Source organism: Danio aesculapii, chromosome 5 (genome assembly GCF_903798145.1).
Source record: "Danio aesculapii chromosome 5, fDanAes4.1, whole genome shotgun sequence".
Taxonomy (NCBI): domain Eukaryota; kingdom Metazoa; phylum Chordata; class Actinopteri; order Cypriniformes; family Danionidae; genus Danio; species Danio aesculapii.
The window spans coordinates 27,382,932-27,404,894 of NC_079439.1; the positions used below are offsets into that span (position 1 = coordinate 27,382,932).

Consider the following 21,963-nt stretch of genomic DNA (forward strand, 5'->3'; position numbering starts at 1 on the left):
TGAAATAATTAAACATTACATGTTAACATTAAACATGACCATGTTGCAAGTTTAATTTAGAAATAAGGGTTGTGTAGATACACATTATGATTTCATTTTTAAATATTACACTGGAATGAATAGTTGAACCATTGCATAACACTATTTTTGTTGTTTACTGCATATTTGGCAGACGAAGTAGAATAGTATCCCATTCCAAACATGCGTTTAGACTGTCACAAGTATAAAAAATATGAACCTTTCCAAAATTAAATTAAAAGTCTGATTGTCTTAACATAAGTGTATGTTATTTTACGCAGAACAGGTATTATATGTTGACTTGCTATGCAAGACGCCACAGAGAGTCCGTCGGTCAGTGAGAAGTGTTATGCACTTTAGAGCAAGAGTTCATTATGCACACCAGTATAATCACTAATCAACTGGATTGAGTTCAAACTCGGATAAATATGAGTACACACACAGTGTTATAGTCTATAAATGTTGATAACATTCCTTCCCAATTGCAAATAATATTGTCATTTAGAGCATTTTTAATATAAAATGACAGTTGCACACACTAATAAATGTTTGCATTTGTTGTCATTATAAATCAGGGTTATTTGACTAAATATTGAATTCATAATGCTCTAAATGATAACAGTTTCATCTAAAATTGGGAGTAAATGTCATCAGTAGTTTACCAAATAAATAATTGCAGTTTACATAAAAGCAAAACTTAATAAACTCTAAATCCAGAGAAACTGAGAATAGTAATCAATGATTTCCAATATTGTAAGGGTTATAACAAGGTTTTTGATTATGGTAAAGTTTTATTGACTTGATTTACAGTATGATCGTGGGTATTCAGAAAGATAAGGAGATCAAGACATACTGGTCTGTATTATTTTTAGCATTTAATTGAATCACTGCTCTACGATACACTGTTTTAAATTGCTGTTTAACTTAAATCAAATGAAACGGTGCAGTTAAAAGCAATACAGAAATGTACTGTGTATATCTGGTGTAAATCCAGTGTACTGTCCGGTATAGTCACTTTTTAGTAAATGAATCACTCCACCACATGTATCTCTCACAGGACGTATTTTATTTGCCTTACTGATGTGCAAAGAGATTTGAACACATTCATTATTAGTGTCAACAAAGTGTCCTGAGATGTGGGAATTGGTGTTAGAGCTTGTGTGTGAACCAAAAACATAGAATATGAACAAATCTTTTGTGCATAGCAGTAATTTGAATCACTGTGGTTTAATCGCATCCAGTGATCTTAATATTAGTAGGACATGCAGTACTTGATTTGCTTCACTTTATAATTTCAAACATTTGTTTCCCATTCGGGCCTACTCTCTTTCACAAAGATCGAGCTACCACGTCAACACAGTGATTATACTGCAAAGAGCCTTAAAACAGAGGTACAACAAGTCCACGCTGTGTTATTTTGAGTAATGTCATTTAACAAATCCTCTTGTTGGACTGGTTCCAGCAAACGAAAACAGAGAGGATGTTTGATTAAGTTACTGAATGCAAGTTTATTTCACAATCCTCTGTTTTGCTCTCTTATTAAAGAGGTTTTTTAGATAGAAGAGTGAGCATATTTATGTAAATGTTCTGTATATGATCTGTAAATCTTTCTGTGGATGTAAAAAACAACGAGTTTAATATATAATAGAATTTTAAGAGAACGTTTGTGTGTCTGATAGAGGACAGTACACTATGACAACCTACCCAGTGTGCCAAAATGACATGACGACTTCATGTACAGTATTTTCTTAATATTTTCCTATACTGTAGCATAAAAAGGTTGTGAATTGTATAACACTTTTAGTCAAGTTCCACCCCCCCCCCCTCCCCCTCCACCACCCACTTCTTTTGAAACTTATTGGTGAGCACTCGTCTGCTAACAAGTCCAAGCACATGTTTTCTGCAATAATGCTGTAGTTTGAACGGAAAGGTCTTAGTTAACTTAGTGTCTATAAAATGCATGTTGTTCTTCCAAAAGATACGAGCTGAATGACAGAGGAGAGAACAGAGAAAGCGGGATCCGGGGACTTTTGTCCTACAGTAGAAGGCCAAGTATTTGGATGCAAATACAATTGTGTATACTGTATTCCTCAATGTGAATAAGATGTTTGGCATGTATTATTAAATAAAAGAATATATATATATAATTCAAACCAATATCGGTTCAATCTTGTATCCTCTTCATACTAGTTCAACATTTTATTTTATTTTCAATCGATATTGTTTCAGTCAGTATTTAATATTTAATAAGTGACAGTTTTCATTGTAGCTATAACATTGCTTTAATTTGTATAATTTTGTTTTGCATGAACCAGACAGATTCTGCACTTTTTTTTTTGCTTTGTTTTTTTTTCTGCACGGTGTATATGACACACAAATTCTAATAAAATCCAAATGTAACCTTTATTCAAGGTTTACAATGCAAATACAGATCAAACCACTTGTTAGCTAGACAAAGCTAAGTCTCTCATATAACATTATAGGCTACATCCACTATGAGATGGAAAAGTTGCTTGTCAAATCATATTGTATCATCCAAAACAATTTGCAATAATATAACACAAATTAATATGAACACTGCACTAATATGGAGCCAGATCAGTCTCAAAGACAATGCATTTACAAAATAAAATTCATATATCCACAACACAATTCAAAAATACACAAGTCCAGTTCATAAATTCAAAATGCAATTCATAAATACACAAATCCCATTCGTAAATTCAAAACACTACTGAAAAATACACAAATCCAACGTCTAAATTCCGAACACAATATATAAATACAAAAAACCAGCCTGATCTCACGAGAAAACGTAAGTATTTTACGTTTTGTCAGTTTAGTGGCTAATTCGTACGAATTCGTACGAGGTCAGTCGTACGACATTGTACGATTTTAAAAAGGAGGCGTGGCACCTAACCCCACCCCTAAACCCAACCGTCATTTGGGGGATGAGCAAATCGTACGAAAATGTACGAATTAGATCGTACGAATTAGCCATTAAATCAAAAAGTTATGAATTGCCGTGAGATTGTGTTGAAAAATCCAACGTCTAAATTCAAACATGATTCATAAATACACAAGTCCAATGTCTAAATTCAAACACGATTTATAAAAACACAAATCCAACGTCTAAATTCAAACACGATTTATAAATACACAAATCAATTTTGTCAATTCAAAACACAATTCATAAATCCCCAAATCCATCTGAATTCAAACACGATTCATAAATACACAAATGCAGATTGTAAATTCAAAACACAATTCAAATATACACAAATCTAACTCGTACATTCAGAACACAATTCATAAATACACAAATCCAATTCATTTATTCAGAACAAGATTCAAAGATATACAAATCAAATTCGTTAATTCAAGACATGATTCAAAGACACAAATCCAACTTCTAAATTCAGAACACGATTCATAGACACAAATCTATTTCACAAATTTAGAACACCGTTCAAAAATACTCAAATCCAATTCATTTGGCGAAAATATTTATGATTTTTGCTTGTGAATTCACGAATCGTGTGTTGTATTAATGAACTGTGTTTTGAAAATTGGCTTTTATAAACATGAATTGTGTTGCGCATGTATGAATTTTATTTTGTAAATGTATTCTTTTTGAGACTGATCTGGCTCCATACACTACTATAGATTTACAGAAGTAGGTGAGTTGTCTGTAGACACTAGTTCTGTCAGGGTATGACCCACTTAACTGACAGAGTAAAAAACTTCACATTTGCCATATATGTTGATTTGCATGTATTATGTTGACCTCTTTAGTCTCAGGAATTACCCGGCTTCTGCATCTCGTCTAGGGAGAACTTCTTAAAGTGCACTTTACTGAACATAACGAAATCCAAGAGAACAGTGTCTTCAGGAGACGAGGAACTCAGCTGTTCTGCTAAAGCACGAGCATGACTCTGCATTAGAGCGGAAGTGCTGCTTGCACTGTCCTTTCTGCATCGGAGGGAGGCGTTCAAGTTCACTTCTAGTTCATGGTACATTCTGTTCCACAAAAACAGACACGTGTGTGTGCGCGCGGCTGCTGAGAGCGAAATAACAACAACAACGTGACCCATCTAGTATTGACAGTGTTGTTAGAAACGAGATGATTTATTAGCTTAACTCGCTGAATGCCTGAAACATAAGCGTCGTCTTTCAGACAAGAAAATAATAATAAATAAACAAATGTAACATCTGGAGTTCCTCCTGCTGTGTTAAAATCTCATTCACTGACAAAACTTACCAAAATTAGGTCAAGAGTGCAAATACTGACATTAGACATGTACATGGACCGTGCTGTCGCCTGCAGGCCTAGATGCTTTTTGTTTTTTTCAGAAGCACAAGTTCATGCCTATGAACAAACTCCTGAAAGGGGGTCGTGAGTGTTGTTCCCATATTTTCCAAGAACTGTTTCCCGGAGTGAAGTTTCGTGAGTCAGGATAATACTCCGAAAAGGGTCGTGTTACGTTTGCTCTCATTGGCTCACTTCTCCAGTGGTCCTTCGTGAAGACCCGCCTCAAAACTTCTACTATTGATTCATATGCGGAGTGCATACCTGACTTATTGAAAAGAGAAGGACTTTAATAGGAAACGTGTTATTCTCGTGTTGTTGCTCAATGCTTCTGTGCAACTAGATTCCATGAAGGCTAAGAGATAAAAAAGTGTGCATTGCATGTCAATCTCAGATAGGGGGCTGAAGTTCTTCGAGGAAATGGATATTTATTGCGCTTTTCCGTTTGGGGTCGTGAGCATTTAACAGTTTATTTATGTTCACTGTGATATACAATAGGCCATACACACACAGCAAACTTAAAACACTTGGAATGTTTAAGAGGTTTGAGTTATCTTTGTTGAATTGACCATTACATTGCCCATAAAATGAATTGGCATGCATGTGCTCAAAGTCAACATTATGCTTTATAAACCATATAACTGAGCCTCAGTCATCATAATGTAGGTCATTTTCCTTACGAAACAAAACAAGCTAGGCCTGTTGCGTTCTCACTGTCACATAATCATGTTCCTTCACACTATTCAGAGGAAAGCGTTTGGCTTCAGTTGCAGAAGGCATGAAATAACATTAGTGTTTAAGTTCTCAGGAAATATAGCCTTCTGACACAATGCTAAGGAGATGTGCCTGTGTTACCAATGCTAATTTTAGTTAGTCAGTCTACTGTAGTTACCAGTCGAAGTGGATACAAAAGGTTTTTAAAATTGCCCAAAGACAAGACATGGGTGTTGTTGAATAGATTAAGGCAATGTTTTGATCCACTTCAAATATTGACTACTGTAGAGAAAGAAGTGGGTTTCAGATGTCACAGATCCACCATTTATGCACTGTAAAAAATTATATGAACAATTAGTCATGACAGCATTTGGGTTAGTTCATTGTACCTTATTAAACTAAGTTAATCATGATCCAACTTAGTTTTATAGGTTTTGCATGCTGTTAAGTCAGTTTAACATACAAGTTCAATGGATTTGATTCAGCTGTTCAACCAGTATTTGTAACATTGCGATAACCCTCATCCTAAAATGTAAATGACATTTATATTGTTGCTTACCCTACACAGCTTCTGAAAATATAAATATTATAAATATGTCTGAAATCATTCGACTCTGATTTATTCATTTATTATTTTATAAATATTTGGTTAAAATAATGTTTTAATACATGCATGCTTTTCTCCATGCATTTACATTACTCCCCTCGCATCACAGCATTGTGCAAAGTCTCAAAAACGCAAACTTCTCGTCTACAACTTGTTTTAGAAGCAAAGTCTTCGACTGTACAACCAGTGCACATCTGATGCTGAAGGAAGGCACAGTAAGTTCCTGCCACATCAACACCGCCTTCCTCTGAAGCTCACAAAACCATTGGATGCCCTGCCTGTCAATCACACGCTGCCTAGGTGATTCCTGGTAGAGCATTCAAAGCGTCGCTCTCCAGCAGCGCGTCCAATCAGCGGCGAGGTTCAAGATGACACCTTGGGATTCCGCGAAGTAGTTTCTTTCAGATGGGAACAGCAAACAGCGGCACAGACATACAGTTGACGCACTTACGAAGGAAGAAGGGGATAACAGTACGCAGTAGTTCCACGCTGTCTCCTGTGTCTAATACAAAATTGGGAATAAGCACCTAGGATGTCCTATCGGTAACTTGTGCATGTAGACGCAAGAAACACAAGCTTTTATCCTTCGTTTGGACACTCTTTCATCCAAGTCACATTGGGAACGACACGTGTAGGCGTGAAACCACGTTTTCTGGAGTCTCCTGAATCCCGATGCGCAGATGATGAGAACCCCCCACAGTGCCATTTAAGTTTTACTGCTCTTTTACACTATTCTACACCGCCTCACTTCTACATTTACTGCACATTTGGAGTGACTACGATGACGGACGTAGATATCGCAGCAAGGTCCTTGGGGACGGTTTCAAATGGCGAGCGCTCCGACAAACTAACCGGCGAGGAGGGATCTGAAGAAAGTCAGGAAAGCCGGACTCTGTTGATGGTCGCAATGATTCTGCTGGACCTAAACCAGTGCATCCCGAGCGGCATCAGCGCCAAGCGAATAGTGGACAGTGATGCGGAGAATCGGGAGAACCGGGAGAAGTGCAAACAGACTGCGGGCAGGGTTAAAAGGACACGGAAGCGCGACCGGCTGCACGCATCCGCGGAGAAAAGACACTGCTGCCCGTATGCTGGCTGTGGGAAAATATACGGCAAGTCTTCCCATCTGAAGGCGCACTTCAGGGTTCACACCGGTAAGACACGAGCGCGGTTGGATCAGTATTGTGTTTGTGTGTACAGTTAAATAGACTAACTAATAACAGTAACTCGACTGGGGTTGTTGGCGTGTCTGGCACGCGTTCTGCTCTTCTCGGGAACGCTTTGGGTTTCAGGAACTGCCACTCATGTAGCGGTGGGTGTAACCGCGGGCGGAGCGCTCAAGGGTACACATGAGGGTGGAACAGAACACGGTGTTACTAATCAGAGTGTGAGCAAACATGTTGCTTAGTCCACATATTGTTACGCAGGACACTGTAGTTGCGTAATCGTGTGGATATGAGTAAATGCTAGCGTAGCTCGTCATATGTTCAGGCTTAAATGTTTGTTAGGATCAATATCGAGAATTAAATTCAGTTTTGTGACATCATGTGGATTAATATGTATATTATAGGCTGATGCATTCTGTTTCATTGTATTCAGGTAATCGTGGTCAGTGGTGCTTGATGATCCGCATACTTCAATGCGACACTCGCTAAAGTAACCGCATATAACCTAACGCAGCACTGACGTCATGCGCACACACCTCCTGACTCCACAGTTGTAAACATCCGGCACGTGGTGGCGCATTGTTGCCAAGCGCAGCCCCTCCTAGTGCGTTTATCCACAACAGTACAGCGATAACTATCATAATCAGCTCTAAAACTTGCTGAAAAACCTGGGTTTACAAGTAGTCTGTATTTCGATTGTAGACTGTGAACAGGCGTATATGCATGGAATAATTGTGGATGTGCCGATTATGTGTTGTTGCAAATGTTTTTTTTTTTTTCTGAGTGGAAGCTAAAATAACAGCCCGTAATTCTTTTTTATTTTATTTTTTTTGCTGTTGCTCATCCTCAGGTCAAAAACTGCAGATAAATAGTTCTTCAGTAGTACAATAGAGATTTTTAAGTTAATCCATGGTCCTTGGTTATTCAGAGAAGGCAAGTCAACGGCTACTGGCACTTTGAGAAAAAGAAATCTGTTTTTAATACATTTCTGAGGTTTTATCAAGTGAAATGACCAGCATGTGCAAGAAATTTAACATTATTTACAATATCCACTGCCTCAGCAAATTTTCATCAGTGTAAAACCCCTGTTACATGATGACATTGTCAGGACCTAGCAAACAAATTTGTGTTTAATAGATGTCTTGTAGACATCTAAAGTAGACCGCTTGGCTAAAACAAGGCTAAACTTGGGCTGTCAGTGAAACTCTAATAGACGTCTAAGAATAGCCCAAAACTAGACTAGTCGTCAAATAGACAGATTAGACCAGGGATGGGCAAACTCGATCCTGGAGGGCCGGTGTCCCTGCATAGTTTTGCACCAACCCTAATCAAACATACCTGCTTGTAGCTTTCTAGCGATCTTGAAGACACTTATTAGAATGTTCAGGTGTGTTTGATTAGTGTTGGAGCAAAAGTCTGCAGGGACACCGGCCCTCGAGGATCGAGTTTGCCCATGCCTGGATTAGACAGACTTTATATGTATAGTCATTCATTCATGTTTATTTGATGACTAGTCTAGTTTTGGCCTATTCTTAGACATCTTGATTTTCACTGACAGCCCAAATTTAGCCTTGTTTTAGCCTAGACGACTATGTTTAGATGTCTATTGGACATCTTAAAAACAAAAAAAAATGCTTGCTGGGGAGCCACAGGTATTCATTATTATTTGCCTACATTTGTTTTTTTTTCGACTTTCGAAGTTCCATGGAGTTTCAAATAATGTCAAGAAATCATTTCATAAATCATCAAGGACCATAACTTAAAATAAATTTTTAAAGCTTTTTTAATTATTTAATGTTGTAACGAAGAAAAAATGTCATTGGAAGGCCTGAGGGTGAGTAAAATGAACATCAAATGGTACTTTTTGTTTGAATTTCACAGTTAAATTTCTCTCTCTCTCTCTCTCTCGTGTGTTTAGGTGAGAGGCCCTTTCAGTGTACCTGGCCTGGCTGTGCAAAAAAATTCTCTCGGTCGGATGAACTGACAAGACACTTTCGCACACACACCGGGGAGAAGCGTTTCATGTGCCCACTTTGTGACAAATGCTTCATGAGAAGCGATCACCTCACCAAACACGCTCGCAGACACGCAGGCTTCCACCCCAGTATGCTTCAGGGTCACGCCGGGCGAAGGCGACACTCTTCAACATCCACATCCTCCTCTGGCTCCAGCGATCATATGTCTCCTGGTGTTTGAGCATTTTGACTGTCCCTCTTACCTGACACCAGGCGTTCAGGAGCCTCTGCTAGTGAGCTGATGATGTAATATATCAGACGTGTTGCGTGATAGAGACATACAAAATATTCTGAAAACAAACAACGAATATCACATGTGCAGAAATCATCAAGCAGAAACAATGTAATGAACTTTTAATCCAAGGGTTATTTGAGTGTCTTTTTTTGGCATTTGTTGGTTCCACAAAGAACCTCCAACATCCATCAAACCTTGCACAAGAATTCATAGTTAAAAAAGCAAAACAACATGATATCTTTGGATTATTGAAATGTTTTTCATGCAAAGATATTCTCTAAAAAAAAGGTAACTGAAATGTTTTTGGGAACCAAACATTGTTCTATTATATTGTCACAAACAAAAAACCTCACTCAGCATAAAGATGGAATGAATTTCAAGACAGAGCAGTGAGCGGATTTACTGCACAGCCAGCTAACAAAATCACTTCTAAGAACATTTTGATTATGTTCCCAGAAATGTATATAAATAATAATGTTCCCATCTTCCCAGAACATTGCAGAAAGGTTTGTTGGAAACAACTCAGAGTGCAGAGAAGAGAACTTTCCTTCTAACCAACAGAGAAGATTTTGGAAACCAGAAAGTCTTTATTTTGACATTTTTTAACTTAATTTTGTAAATATAGCCCACTTTTGAATGTTTTCTGAACATTCTGGAAAGTATAAAAAGATGAATGTCCTGTTAAAACATGTAATTGGGAAAAAGGTTTCTGTGCTGACAATTTGAGAACGTTAACCCTTTAAAAAAACATTTGGATTGGATTTCTTAACTCCTAATGTCGCTAGTTAAAACACTCAATGCATTTTCTTTCAACACATCCCATAATTTATAAAATATCAACCTCTACCAGATGGTTGATGTTGGTATATGGTAAAAGTACCAGAGTTAATACATATACTATGAAATATCTGAAAATTTGAAGTGTAAGACCAATTTATTTAAAGAAATAATCAAAATAAATCATTTTTTGAATACTAAATCTTTATTTTTGAAGTATGCCATAAAATTTTAAATTCTCACTTAACATGTTTTCTTATTTATTTATTTTACAATAAAACCCAAATCAAGTGTAGTAGTGCAACAGGATTATGTTTGATCTTTTTTGTAAACCAACAATGGCATTCCTTAAATCATAGGTCTTAATGTCAATTCCTGGAGGGCCGCAGCTCTGCACAGTTTTGCACCAACCCTAATCAAGAACAGCTGATGCAACTAATCAAGGTGTTTAAAACTCTTTTGAACACCTAAACTCAGTTATTTTGATTAGCTGTGTCTGATTAGGGTTGGAGCAAATCTGCAGACCTGCGGCCCTCCAGGAATTGAGTTTGAGACCTATGATTTAAGTAACTTTATTAGTCATTATTTAAAACAGTCAAAATATGGTCAACCATTTGGTAGAGCCGGCAGTTAAAGGGTTAAAACTGTATAACGTTGAACGAACCTCCCGGAGAACTGTTTGTCCCAGAACTGCCAGAATGTTAGCCAATGTTCTGAGAATGATCTCTGTTAGCTGGGCTCCCGCTGTGGCAAGGTAAATGTACTCTTATTTGTTTTCTATGTAAAGCTATACGGTGAGTGGTAAAACAGAAACACATTTTAATGATCTTGAAGTGTCAGATTCTGCAGTGGTCCAATATGGGAAGTGAATGTTTTAAAAATTACAGCTATGAATGTTTTTTAGTGTTGTTTAGTGGGGCAGCGGTTGACTTCAGTGTTTTGTTTGATTTTTGTACAACTACTGGGTAACTCACTCGAGGTTATCTTGACAACGTGTGAGGTTTTACGCACACAATCACGCTTTTTTGTGTTTTTTAAGCAATGATAAGTAATTATTTGAATCATTTTTGAGGACGAATGTAACTTATTTACTGTAGACTAGAATATTTTAACAGGGGTGTTTGTTTTTCATTAATGAGGTAGTGAGGCTCGCTCATTATTAGTAGTTTACCACCGCCATCTACAGGTGTTTTCGGGTATAACACAAGGTGAGAGCCGTGCCTTTTAATATCCATATATTGCACAGCTGAACAAATATTATTTTCCCCCGCTACCTTTAGATTTATTAATAGCCCATAGTATTTACATGCGAGTAATATATACTTTATAAGTGTTATTAAAGGGGTTTTTCATCTTCAAGAAGTCTTTCCACTGTTCAGCTGTTTACTTGAAATACAAAACAATGTAATTTTAAATCTAGATTTAAGGATCAGCCATTGTGCTTTAAAAGACACAAGCACAGAATTGTACATCCCAATCAGTGCATCTGGATCTTTATTCAGCAACAATTGTACAGTTTTCTTTATATTTTATGTTGTGATAACTGATCAATTTGGCTGTTAATGTCAAGAATTATCTGTTATTCTGTTTGTTCAACAGGTTGTGAGCTTGAATTCACGACACGCAGTCATTGTGAAATGCTGAATCTGTGCCTTCTGTTGTGAGGTTTAGCACTCGTGTCTTAGATCGCAGGCTGTAGTTAAGATACTGAGTGGTTTACAAAAGTCTTCTCAGTAGCATAATGTCAATGCTCTATTCTGTATATAAACTGTGAGCCACTACCTTTTGTACATAAATATTCTGTACTTTTACATCCCTGTCATTTCTGCAACAATCACAGTCTGGATTTCCTTATACCTGTAAATGCTGTACATAAAGGGTAAATTAAAACAAAGGAAAGTGTAATTCAGATCTGCTTTTATTGATATCACTGAAACCGATAACAACATTGTTAATACATAAATGGACTTTCTCACATAGTCATAACATAAAAACACAGCTTTTGTCCAACGAATGCTCACCTTTGATTACGCTTTGAATTGAATACATCAGGTCATCATTACACATTTTAGTCAAAGTTCAAACAGACCAAAAAGTGAACATGAGCAGCTAAAATGAGAATCGCTTGCTTTCTGTGATACAGCTTGATCGGGATAGTATGTAGCGTGTAAAGAGAACACAGAAAATGGCTTTTAAAGCTGAACGAAAGGGGAAGATTTAGAAAACAATACAATGTATAGACAAACTGTGCAGTTTCCTCATTAATAATAATAGATGCAAGGATAGGCCAGGGAATTTGAACATATTAGCGTTAACATTAACATTCTTAGTTGAGTTTCATAGGCTAAAAGAAAACAGTGCTTTTAATTTAAACAGCCCATAATGAACTGATTTCCAGTGAAACGCAGTGATCATCGGATATAAATTAGAAATGACTTTTCGCACAGTGTAAAATGATTCCAACAACATTCTTTGGTGCCTTCTCGTGTGTGTTATTTATTCTGAATAAAACAATACTTAATGTAAGAAAGCTAACACGTGTTTTAAATATACACCATGTCTGTGTCTAAGAAACAGAAAAGTATCCTTAAAATGTCAAAACAGCGATTAAATCATACCCATTGATTGACCTTTGAAAAACAGAAAGGTCTTTATCTAACCGTTTTATCGTCTTTATCGTGATAGCTTACTGTGAAAATTATGGTAACACTTTACAATAAGGTTGTCACAGCCATCTCACCCTGCAGCCCAACTTACTCACTGAAGCTAAGCAGAACTGAGCCTGGTTAGTACCTGGATGGGAGACCATTTGGGAAAACTAGGCTGCTGTTGGAAGTGGTGTTAGTGAGGCCAGCAGGGTTCACTCAACCTGCGGTCTGTCCTAACGCCCCAGTATAGTGAGGGGACACTGTACTTTCAGTGAGCGCCGTCTTTCGGATGAGACGTTAAACCAAGGTACTGACTTTCTGTGGTCATTAAAAATCCCATGGCACTTCTCGTCAAGCAGGGGTGTCCAAAGTCGGTCCTGGAGGGCCGGTGTCCTGGAGAGTCTAGCTTCAACCTTAATCAAACACACCTGAACTGGCTAATCAAGCTCTTATTAGATGTAATAGAAACTTCCTGGCAGGTGTGTTGAAGCAAGTTGGAGCTAAACTCAGCAGGAGTTAAACCCTAAACCCTCCAGGACTGAGCTTGGACACCCCTTTAGTGAAGAGTAGGGGTGTAACCTCGCTGTCCTGACCAAATACCCATCATAGCCTCCCAATCATCCCCATCCATCAAATTGGCTCTATCACTGTCTCTCCGGTCTACCTCTTCAGATGCTGCACACTGGTGAGACCCCCCCATGATCTTGAAGCGCTTTGGGTGTATGGTCATACACAATAAATGCGCTATATGAATACACATTACTTACTTGTACTAGTAATTAAATGTATTTACAACATGAACAAACAATGAAGGATACATTTTATTACAGTATTCATTAATGTGAATTAATACTGAATTAGTAAATGTTGAACTATGATAAACAAATGCTGCACAAGTATCGTTCTCTCTTAGCTCATGTTAATAAATACATCAACTAGCATTAGCTAATGAAACCTTATTGTAAAGTCTGACCAAAATAACAACAGTCTAGCTAGATAAAACTCCCAATAATGGGTTCCTGTGTATACTCCTTTTCTTTCACATCTCATATCAAGTGGAGTTTCAAACATGATTCAACAAAATCCACACAGGTGAAACCAAACAAAGTGTGTGATGTCCAGGTGCATGCCAGACAAGGCTAACATTAGCGCTGCAGTACCAATGCACCAACATGCAAAAAATGTTCAACAGAAACGGACCCAAATTTAGCCTCAATAGCAGCCACGAACAACAAACATCCAACCAGAATCCATACGAAAATCAAATCTTACCATAACGACGACGTTAATGCGATGAGTGCAACATAAAAGCAGAGAATTCAGTGGATAAGCTATTTCAAACTCTCTGGAACATCGAGTAGTTTTTTTAAAATTCACAATTAAAGCAACTTGAATGCTTTATTTGTTCTACGTTCACTTGTACAGTATAACACAATGCCTGCTAGGAGGTGAAAGTGAGCAGACTCTTCTAGCGTATTAGCAAACAGTGCATATCCTGCCATAGGAGGAAGCAACCAATAATAATCATATGTTTAGAGTAAGTGTGTGTGTGTTCACATTTTCCTGTTCATCATAATGTTTACTGTACATTTCCTTCTGTAATATTGATTAGATGTGTTATCTGTGGTTATGAAAGGGATTTACTGGATTTGACAAGCAGTGGAGGAGGTGGCCTGGCAGCACATGCAGGTGGAGTTGACGGATTTGGGCGGTATGAGGTCCAGGTCTTCATCATCGGGGATCTCATCCAGCCTGTATCCATCTTTCAGCAGCTGGATGTTCAGATCCTGGTTTATCTGCTGCAGGAAACAACCAACAACATGTGAGGCAGTAACCACCGCTTATAAAGCAGCTCAATTAATGAGATTTTTTTTTCCTTTTTTCTTGCCAGTGGTAATTTGATAGATTAAGAAGACGACAGGGTTGGTTCAATAGGACGTTTATTGGTTTAATGATTCAACGACACAAGAACAACAGCATGGAAGAATGACTCACAGCAACAACAGATGAGCAGTGGTGACCTTTATAGGAAAATAATGAAAGAGATTTAAAGGCATAGTTCACCCTGAAAGGAAAATTCTCATGTTGTTTATCTTTCAAACTGATATTAGGATATTTTTAATCAAATCTTAGAGATGTTGGTGTAAATAAAACCCTCCCAAAACTCAATCAAGAAGCTCAATCCAGGTCTTTATAAGAGATATGTTTGCTTTTTAAATAATGAACAGAATTAATTTAGGCTTTTGTGATTTATATATCAACATAAGTAAAATCTCAATTATACCTGCTAACACATCTAGATGGAGCAAATGTTTTACAGCAGGGGGAATATATTGCACACCCAGACGCTTTCTTAAACCAATGAAATATAAAAATGTGAAGTTATCTTGTTCATCAGAAGTAGAAGTGTTGCTATCTAAAAATACAAATTAAATTTATGCGCAAAACTGGATTATCGCATAACAGATGTGCAAATAAAGCATAGTTTCCATCCAATGAGTCAAAGAGAACAGAATCATCACTTTCTGATTAACTGGCACCGAATATCAACAGTAAAATTGAATTTATTAAGGTAGGAGAAGTTGCGTCAATCTTTTCCTCATTTAATAAGTGATAAGTTTAATGACTTGCACCTCAGAATGCCATCACGCTATGAACATGTGGTCGCATTTGAAGTCGTGAGAAGCAGAGCACAGAGGCATTTGACAGTTCTGAAGGTAATTAATAATATAATAACACGAATAATGAAATTGTTAAGGTGTTTTAGAATGACCAAAACAACATTTCAGACGTTTTACAATGTGCTCAGCCTGCTGGTTTGTCTATTCACACACATTTTTATCATCACATGATATCTTATAACAAAATCACATGACCATTTTTAATGCACATTCTGGCATTTGTTTGGTAAAAGTGTTTCCATCGTAGTTTATGCGCATCTTTTCTTATCGAATAAAAAGTATAAAATTTTTTATGTGTATTTTTAAAACTGATGCTCATCTTGCCATTTCCATCAACCGTTTTTTTATGTGCATCTCCAAAATGCCCATCACTGACAGGTAGCAATAATACAAAATTCTTTCTTGAAGCTCTATTGGCCGCACAGGCTGAAAGGTCCTTCCCAACTGCATGCCACATGTGATTGGATGCTGTCGCCTCAGCAGCCAATGAGCTTGCTCCTCAACATTTAAACACCTTAGTGTTGTTTGGTTTAGCAATCTGCAAGACAGATCATCCAAAAGGTAAGCGAAGATACCATTTTACATTAATCCATGTGCTGTGGTCTGCTTTATGATTTAAAAGAGCATTCATATGTTTCATGAAGCTCCAAGTATTCAACTTTCGTGTGTTAAAATATAAGCAACAAGGTTTTTAAAACAGGATTTGGTTTTCGATATATACTGATGTCATATTGGCTGCTTAAACATTTGACTCGTTCAGCCGTTTCAAGAGTAATGTTTCATTATCTATGGTAAATGTGTTTGGCAGCATGCCACATCAATGATTACCAGCTCATCGTCTTTTGAATGAATGCTGTTGTGCAGTATTTGCAGCTACTGTGTGACTTCAGGGGCTTAACGCAGTCTCATATCTTGTGTTATTTTGGAAACCTAAAACACTTCCTCATCGATCATGCAGTTAAGAGTGATTAATCGTTTGAAGCTGTGGAGGACTGCTATGTGATGTGATGTGTTAATTTTGGGGGGAGGGGGTAGTGCCAACGAGTGTTCACATTAAGTAAGCCCAAAGTCACATTGTATTGTTCACTAAATTGAAGCTGGTCTGCAATTTAGCCAAGGTGCACATGGTCTAGTACATTATCACTTGCATTAAGCCCATCAGCAAGGTAGCCTAGGCACACATATTCTAGTTCACTATAGATTAGCCATACTGCAAGGTAGCCCAGGCACACATAGATAGTAAAACATGCAGTTTTACTATCACACATGACACACATTTTGGTGATGGATCTGCTTGTTTTGTGGGGAGCTTCATTTCTCAGTCGGTTTGTGCAGATATATATGCATGTTTGCTAATGCAACAGTTGTACAAGAATCAACTTTCATTAGCTTGTGTTGTCTTCATGTTCTCCTGCTTTGTTAGGGGTCACATGTATGTTATATTTGCAGCAGCAGTGTGCTATATTGTTAGATATTATGTCTGGGAATATACTGGCAGTCTGCAGTAGCAAACTCATAAACATTGCCATATAATATGTATTCATTTTCATAATAAATCTCTCTTCGGTTATTGGTGATTAATTTAACATGACAACTGACATAACAGATGAAATGCTCTTAGTTAGATATACAAATTGTTACATTTTGATGAACCAATAGTCTTATTAACACCGTTTACTTGAATAAAAACTATTCATCATCTAATGAGATTTTGTTTTAGAAGTCTTGGATGAAACCACTCAGTTCATATGGATTTAGTTTTTGCTTTCTTTATGAAGAATTATGGCTGAATAGACTTGAATACAGGAACAGATTAAGCTTGAATATCTACATTTAGATTCTCAAGTAATTTCCTACACTAAATCAAATATAAGCAATATGAGGAGAATTTTCATTTTGGGATGAACTAATATTTTTAGACAAAAGTGAATCCAGTGTTTAAAGGATTGGGAGTGATTTTTGAGCAGGACAACCAGTGTCATGATGCTTGTGGTATGTGGGGCTTAGGACATTAACCAGAGTTCATAGGTACCTGTTCCCTTAGAGACCTCACCTCGGCTGACGAGTATCCTGACGAGGAATATCTAGACATGTCAAAGTCGTCATCGCTGTGAAAGTGAAGACAGCTAGTTTGAGACCCAGAGCCGATGGGGACATAAATAAATGAGTGCAGGATGAGTGAAGAGCTTACCTGTCTGTGTCTAGAGCAACTAAAGGTTTCTCATCTGGACTCTGGTCTAAAGAAGAATAGCCTTTATTGGGAACCACTAGCCTGGATGGAGAGAGAATTAGAGTGTTAGCAATTTGCTTGTAAATAAATTGTAACCAAAATTTTTATAATTAAAAGAAGACGCAAATAAAAAAGTAGTGATTTACAAATTTACTTTTGACTTGAATTTCCTTGCAGACCAATATAAACACAAAATATTTCATGTTTTGTCAACTTCATTTGATTTGTACATATACATCCTTTCCTGTTATTCGGACCTGCAACACATTCCAGAAAAGCTGGGACAGGAGCAGTTTAGGGCTAGTAATCAGGTAAATTGGTTAAATAATGATGTGATTAAAAATATGTGATGCCAACAGGTGATTGTAATTATGATATCGTACAAAAGCAGCATCCAAGACAGGTCTAGTCCTTTAGGAAAACAAAGTTCCTCAAAGAAAGGTAGGAAGACATTTGGATATTTCACCTTCAACGGTGCATAACATTATTAAAAGATTCAAGGAATCTGGAGGAATTTCAGTGTGTAAAGGATAAGGGCGCAAGCTTAAGCTGAACTACCGTGATCTCCGATCTCTCAGGTGGCACTGCATCAAGAATCGTCATTCATCTATACGTGATATCACCACATGGGCTCAGGACTACATTGGCAAACCTTTGTCAAGTACCACAATACATGGTTACATCCACAGATGGCAGTTAAAATGTACTGTGCCCAAGGCAGCCCTATGTTAACAGTGTCCAGAAGCGTTGTCGACATCTCTGGGCTCGGAGGCATCTGGGATGAACCATCACACAGTGGAAAAGTGTTGCAAGAGCCAAAAGTGAAAGACGTGTTTATTTTGATTATATTGTCTGCAATGAAATACAAGTAAATTGAGAAATCACTATTTTCTTTTTTATTTGCATTTTCCAATCTTCTTCTGAAAATCCAAACTTTTTCTGATTTGGGGTTGTAGCCTAAATGCTTAATTTACAAAGGTATTCACTTTAATGTGCGAAACGTGAGACAGATGAAAACTGGGTTAAATAATACTGTTTTTTTCCACTCTACACTGCCCTAAAATTAATATTGTCATTGTTTACTCATTTCCATGCCAATCCATAGCCATTTCAAACCCAAAAGACATTCGTTCAAGTTTGGGACATTACAAATTAAGATTTTTTTTTTTTAAATGATAAACCAAATATAAAATATGAGGGATGTCTGGTCCTTCACTGAAGGTCTTCATTCATTCATTCATTCATTCATTCATTCATTTTCTTTTCAGCTTAGTCCCTTTATTAATCTGGGGTTGCCACAGCGGAATGAACTGCCAACTTACTTCAGCGCTACCCACTGCCCCACCTCGCTGCCCTCCTCACTGAAGGTCTTATGCACCCAAAAAATGCTGGCTTACATGTTAGCAACAAAAGCTGATCAGTATTTGAATGTAAATTAAAGGCATGGTTTAATCTTGGGCAATTTTTTAACTGTACATTATATACTTTATTTTATCTCTTTTATTATGACGTGGTAAGGGGCTTGCACACTGGATGCGCTGGAAACTTGCACCACCTCTTTTAGAATCGTAAACATTGTTTTCTGTGAGGGTGTGATGGGTTTGGAATGACATAAAAGTGAATTAATAATGGCAGAGTTTTAAATTGGGGGTGATCTATCACTTTCACATTTTTGTATATGATAGATAGTACAAAAATCAAATATGCAACAAATAATGCCATGCTTGCCTTGCTTTTTTAAAAATGTAATTATGTTTTTCTGAGATTGTTATTCTGATCATTTCTTTACTTGGCTGTACCTTGTTCTAGCCATCACATTATTTTTCTTAGGTTGTTGATTGACAGGGCTTGCAGCATTTCCATTTTTCAGTGATCCTTTCCTTACCAGCTCTCTCTGTTTGTCTGCACAGAGACAAAATGGAAGACATATTTATAATTGAATCATATTATATGAAATAAGACATAATTTCACAAATAATTACACCATTACATTAGTATTCTGAGTGTGGGCAAACCCACAACTCACCAATCTTCATATGGAGAGGAGATGGTTTGTAGTTGAGCGTGGCAGGTTCACTCTCTCTGGTATCTGAGTCTGCCTCTGATGTAGTTGATGATGCTGGATCCTGGAGGAAAAGGGCAGGAAAAAAGAGAGAACAGTCAGGTTCTCTTATTGATTAAGACATTCTTCAGCTTTGTTCTGTCCATATCATCAATGAGGATGAGTAAAACCTGACTTTATTTCTACTGTTTGATTTCTGTCAGCTCAATCTACACTGTGGGATTTATGTGAAAGGAAACGCACATTTTTTTTTTGCCAATTTCAAATAGGGAATGAATCAAATCATGAGCCATTTCAACATTATAAGAACTTAATTTGAGCAAGTGCTCCCTGGGTGCCGAAACAATGGTTGCTCGCTGCTCCGCGTGTGTGTTCACAGTGTATGTGTGTTCACTGCTGTGTGTGTGTGCACTTGAATGGGTTAAATGCAGAGCACAATTTCATACAAAAGTTTGGGTCACCATAAATGCCACGTCACAACCTTCTTTCCTTTCCTTATGTAATAAAAATGGAGATAAGAAATATTTGAAGTGTAACACACTGTACATATTGTATTGTCTATCATTTATACAATACAAATACAATGTAATATATTATATTTTATATAATTTATATACAATATTATTATTATTATACAGTATATTATACAAGCTAGCTGTTCAAAAGCAAGTATGGGTTCACTTCCATTCAAAATAAGAGCTTTCACATTGATGACATTTAGAAGTCAACATTGTCAATATACCTTTCAGGCAATTTTATACTTCTGCCATATTTTGTGAAGACTTTAGCGTAATTTTTTTAAGCTATTATGAATAGTATTTGAATTTTATATCTTTAGGTCATTTTGATCATGTCTGTATAATAAACAGTTCAGATCTCCACTTGATATCCAATGTAATATCTGGCTTCTGGAGCAAAATCACACCAGAAGCATCTAGAAGACACGTCTGCTGTATGGGTCATGGTGGAATTTGGACTATACACACGTCCGTTTAAACAGAGCCGGCTATTTTCTTGAGAATTATTGATGAATTTGGAATGGGTGGCTGGTGTGGACATCATTCAGGTACCATAGCACGTATTCTGCGTGATGTAGCGGTCCAAGACGGCGAAGGCCTTTACGAGATTGAAGAAACATTACGCAATGTTTATATTTTTTAAATGAATGTTATAGATAGCGTTAGGTTAGAAGCAGTGAGAGGTAAAAGGACAAGCTGAGCTAAGTCATCATTACAAAAATGAAGCGGATGTTGTTTTCGATGCAGGGAGACAAACAGTCTCAGTGCGCAGCATCACTGTAGCATCCTTCACGTTATATTAGCTAGCAAAAACACGAGCGACATCATCGAGCTCTCGCAGGAGATAAGATATTTGCTATATTTTTAATATAAAAAAATAACGGTCTATGATGACGCAACACGAGAAGCCCCAAATAATCCACTGAGTCGTTGATTGTTGATATTATTGAGCTGCAATTCGCGCATCGAATCTTGTTTAAACAGCAAACATACAACATTTGCACTTTATCGGTCGTTAAAGAGTCAATCTAATTTAACTTACGAAAGGCTGCATCTCCGCCTCAGTCGGCACTTGAAATCTGTCAATTTCTTCCATCATCTTGGCGGCGGGGTGTCTGAGCCTTTTTTCCGAGCGTTTGTGGTGGATTTCTGCGGATATACCGCAACTAACTGGTTAAAAATGAAATTTCACAACTGTGTCGTCGGATATCTGTCAGCCCCAAGAATGTCCCCGACTCTCCTTCATCCCAGCGATCGCTCGTTAGCCAGCAGTGACCGAGTGGCGACTTAACCACCCACTTCCGGGAGAAACGAGTCTGGAGACGCGAGCAGCACCGCGGATTCCGCCCCATTCAACGCCATCAGAGATGCCTGCTCCACCCTGAGCAGCACACACACACACACACACACAGCACTCACTGTAGGCGGGTGGACGACCTCGACATGGAGACATTCTGTGTGGGATGATGTCGAAATGTTATCGTTATCAGTGATACCGCATGGAGATTATAATCTAATGAGCGGAAACAACGATTTTTGTCCTTTATAAACAGGATTTGATCAACCGTGACTCCATTCTCATGTGTTAGAAATAGGTGGGCCGCGCTTTGTGCACCTGCCCAATACCGCACCGAGCTAGTGAGTTCAGGACCCTGGACAGTAACCGTAATAAAACTGTATGGGACCAATTTGGAAATCATATTATTTTAGTGTATGAATTGGCAATGTTCTGTAGTGGTTTTTCTAACCATTGATTCCCATTCCACCTCAGCATAACAGGCTGCCCATTATCAAATATTGGCATAAAATTTTAGCAAAACACAAAATAAAAGCTCCTATAACATTTTTTTGCTTTTGTAAACATATATATTTTTGTTGTAGTTTTTGCAGACATAAAAAAGCAAGGAACCGACAGACAACCCCATCATGAAACAATAATCTATGCAAAATATCAAATAAAGCATAAAACAAGGGGAAATTGTG

The 21,963-nt window shown here is 37.5% G+C and overlaps 2 protein-coding genes across 3 annotated transcripts; one reads left to right on the forward strand and one right to left on the reverse strand.

Annotated features, from left to right (window-relative positions):
• The first annotated feature begins 5,988 nt into the window (after positions 1 to 5,988).
• klf9 (Kruppel like factor 9) lies at positions 5,989 to 11,746 on the forward strand. The gene is made up of 2 exons (XM_056457786.1): positions 5,989 to 6,802; positions 8,733 to 11,746. Exons 1-2 carry the CDS (start codon positions 6,430 to 6,432, stop codon positions 9,008 to 9,010), a joined length of 651 nt encoding a protein of 216 aa, XP_056313761.1. The 5' UTR covers positions 5,989 to 6,429; the 3' UTR covers positions 9,011 to 11,746.
• On the reverse strand, positions 11,742 to 21,348 carry fam219ab (family with sequence similarity 219 member Ab). Of its 2 annotated transcripts, none has more exons than XM_056457788.1 (6): positions 21,023 to 21,348; positions 19,427 to 19,526; positions 19,200 to 19,302; positions 17,362 to 17,442; positions 17,224 to 17,278; positions 11,742 to 14,285 (listed from the first exon to the last, which is right to left on the reverse strand). In XM_056457788.1, the coding sequence occupies exons 1-6, from the start codon at positions 21,077 to 21,079 to the stop codon at positions 14,130 to 14,132; spliced, it is 552 nt and encodes a 183-aa protein (XP_056313763.1). In that variant the 5' UTR covers positions 21,080 to 21,348; the 3' UTR covers positions 11,742 to 14,129. The 2 variants fall into 2 exon arrangements, with proteins under 2 accessions (XP_056313763.1, XP_056313762.1); XM_056457787.1 differs by having other exon boundaries at positions 11,742 to 14,288.
• Positions 21,349 to 21,963: the final 615 nt, after the last annotated feature.

Bases quoted from the DNA above. Each gene is read 5' to 3' on its own strand.
- klf9 (XM_056457786.1), top strand. From the start codon at position 6,430: ATGACGGACGTAGATATCGCAGCAAGGTCCTTGGGGACGGTTTCAAAT. The intron at 6,803-8,732 runs GTAAGACACGAG...TCGTGTGTTTAG, and splicing joins GCACTTCAGGGTTCACACCG to GTGAGAGGCCCTTTCAGTGT.
- fam219ab (XM_056457787.1), bottom strand. From the start codon at position 21,079: ATGATGGAAGAAATTGACAGATTTCAAGTGCCGACTGAGGCGGAGATG. The intron at 19,527-21,022 runs GTAAGTTAAATT...CTTTTCCTCCAG, and splicing joins AGGCGGAGATGCAGCCTTTC to GATCCAGCATCATCAACTAC. The intron at 19,303-19,426 runs GTGAGTTGTGGG...GTCTCTGTGCAG, and splicing joins TCCTCTCCATATGAAGATTG to ACAAACAGAGAGAGCTGGTA.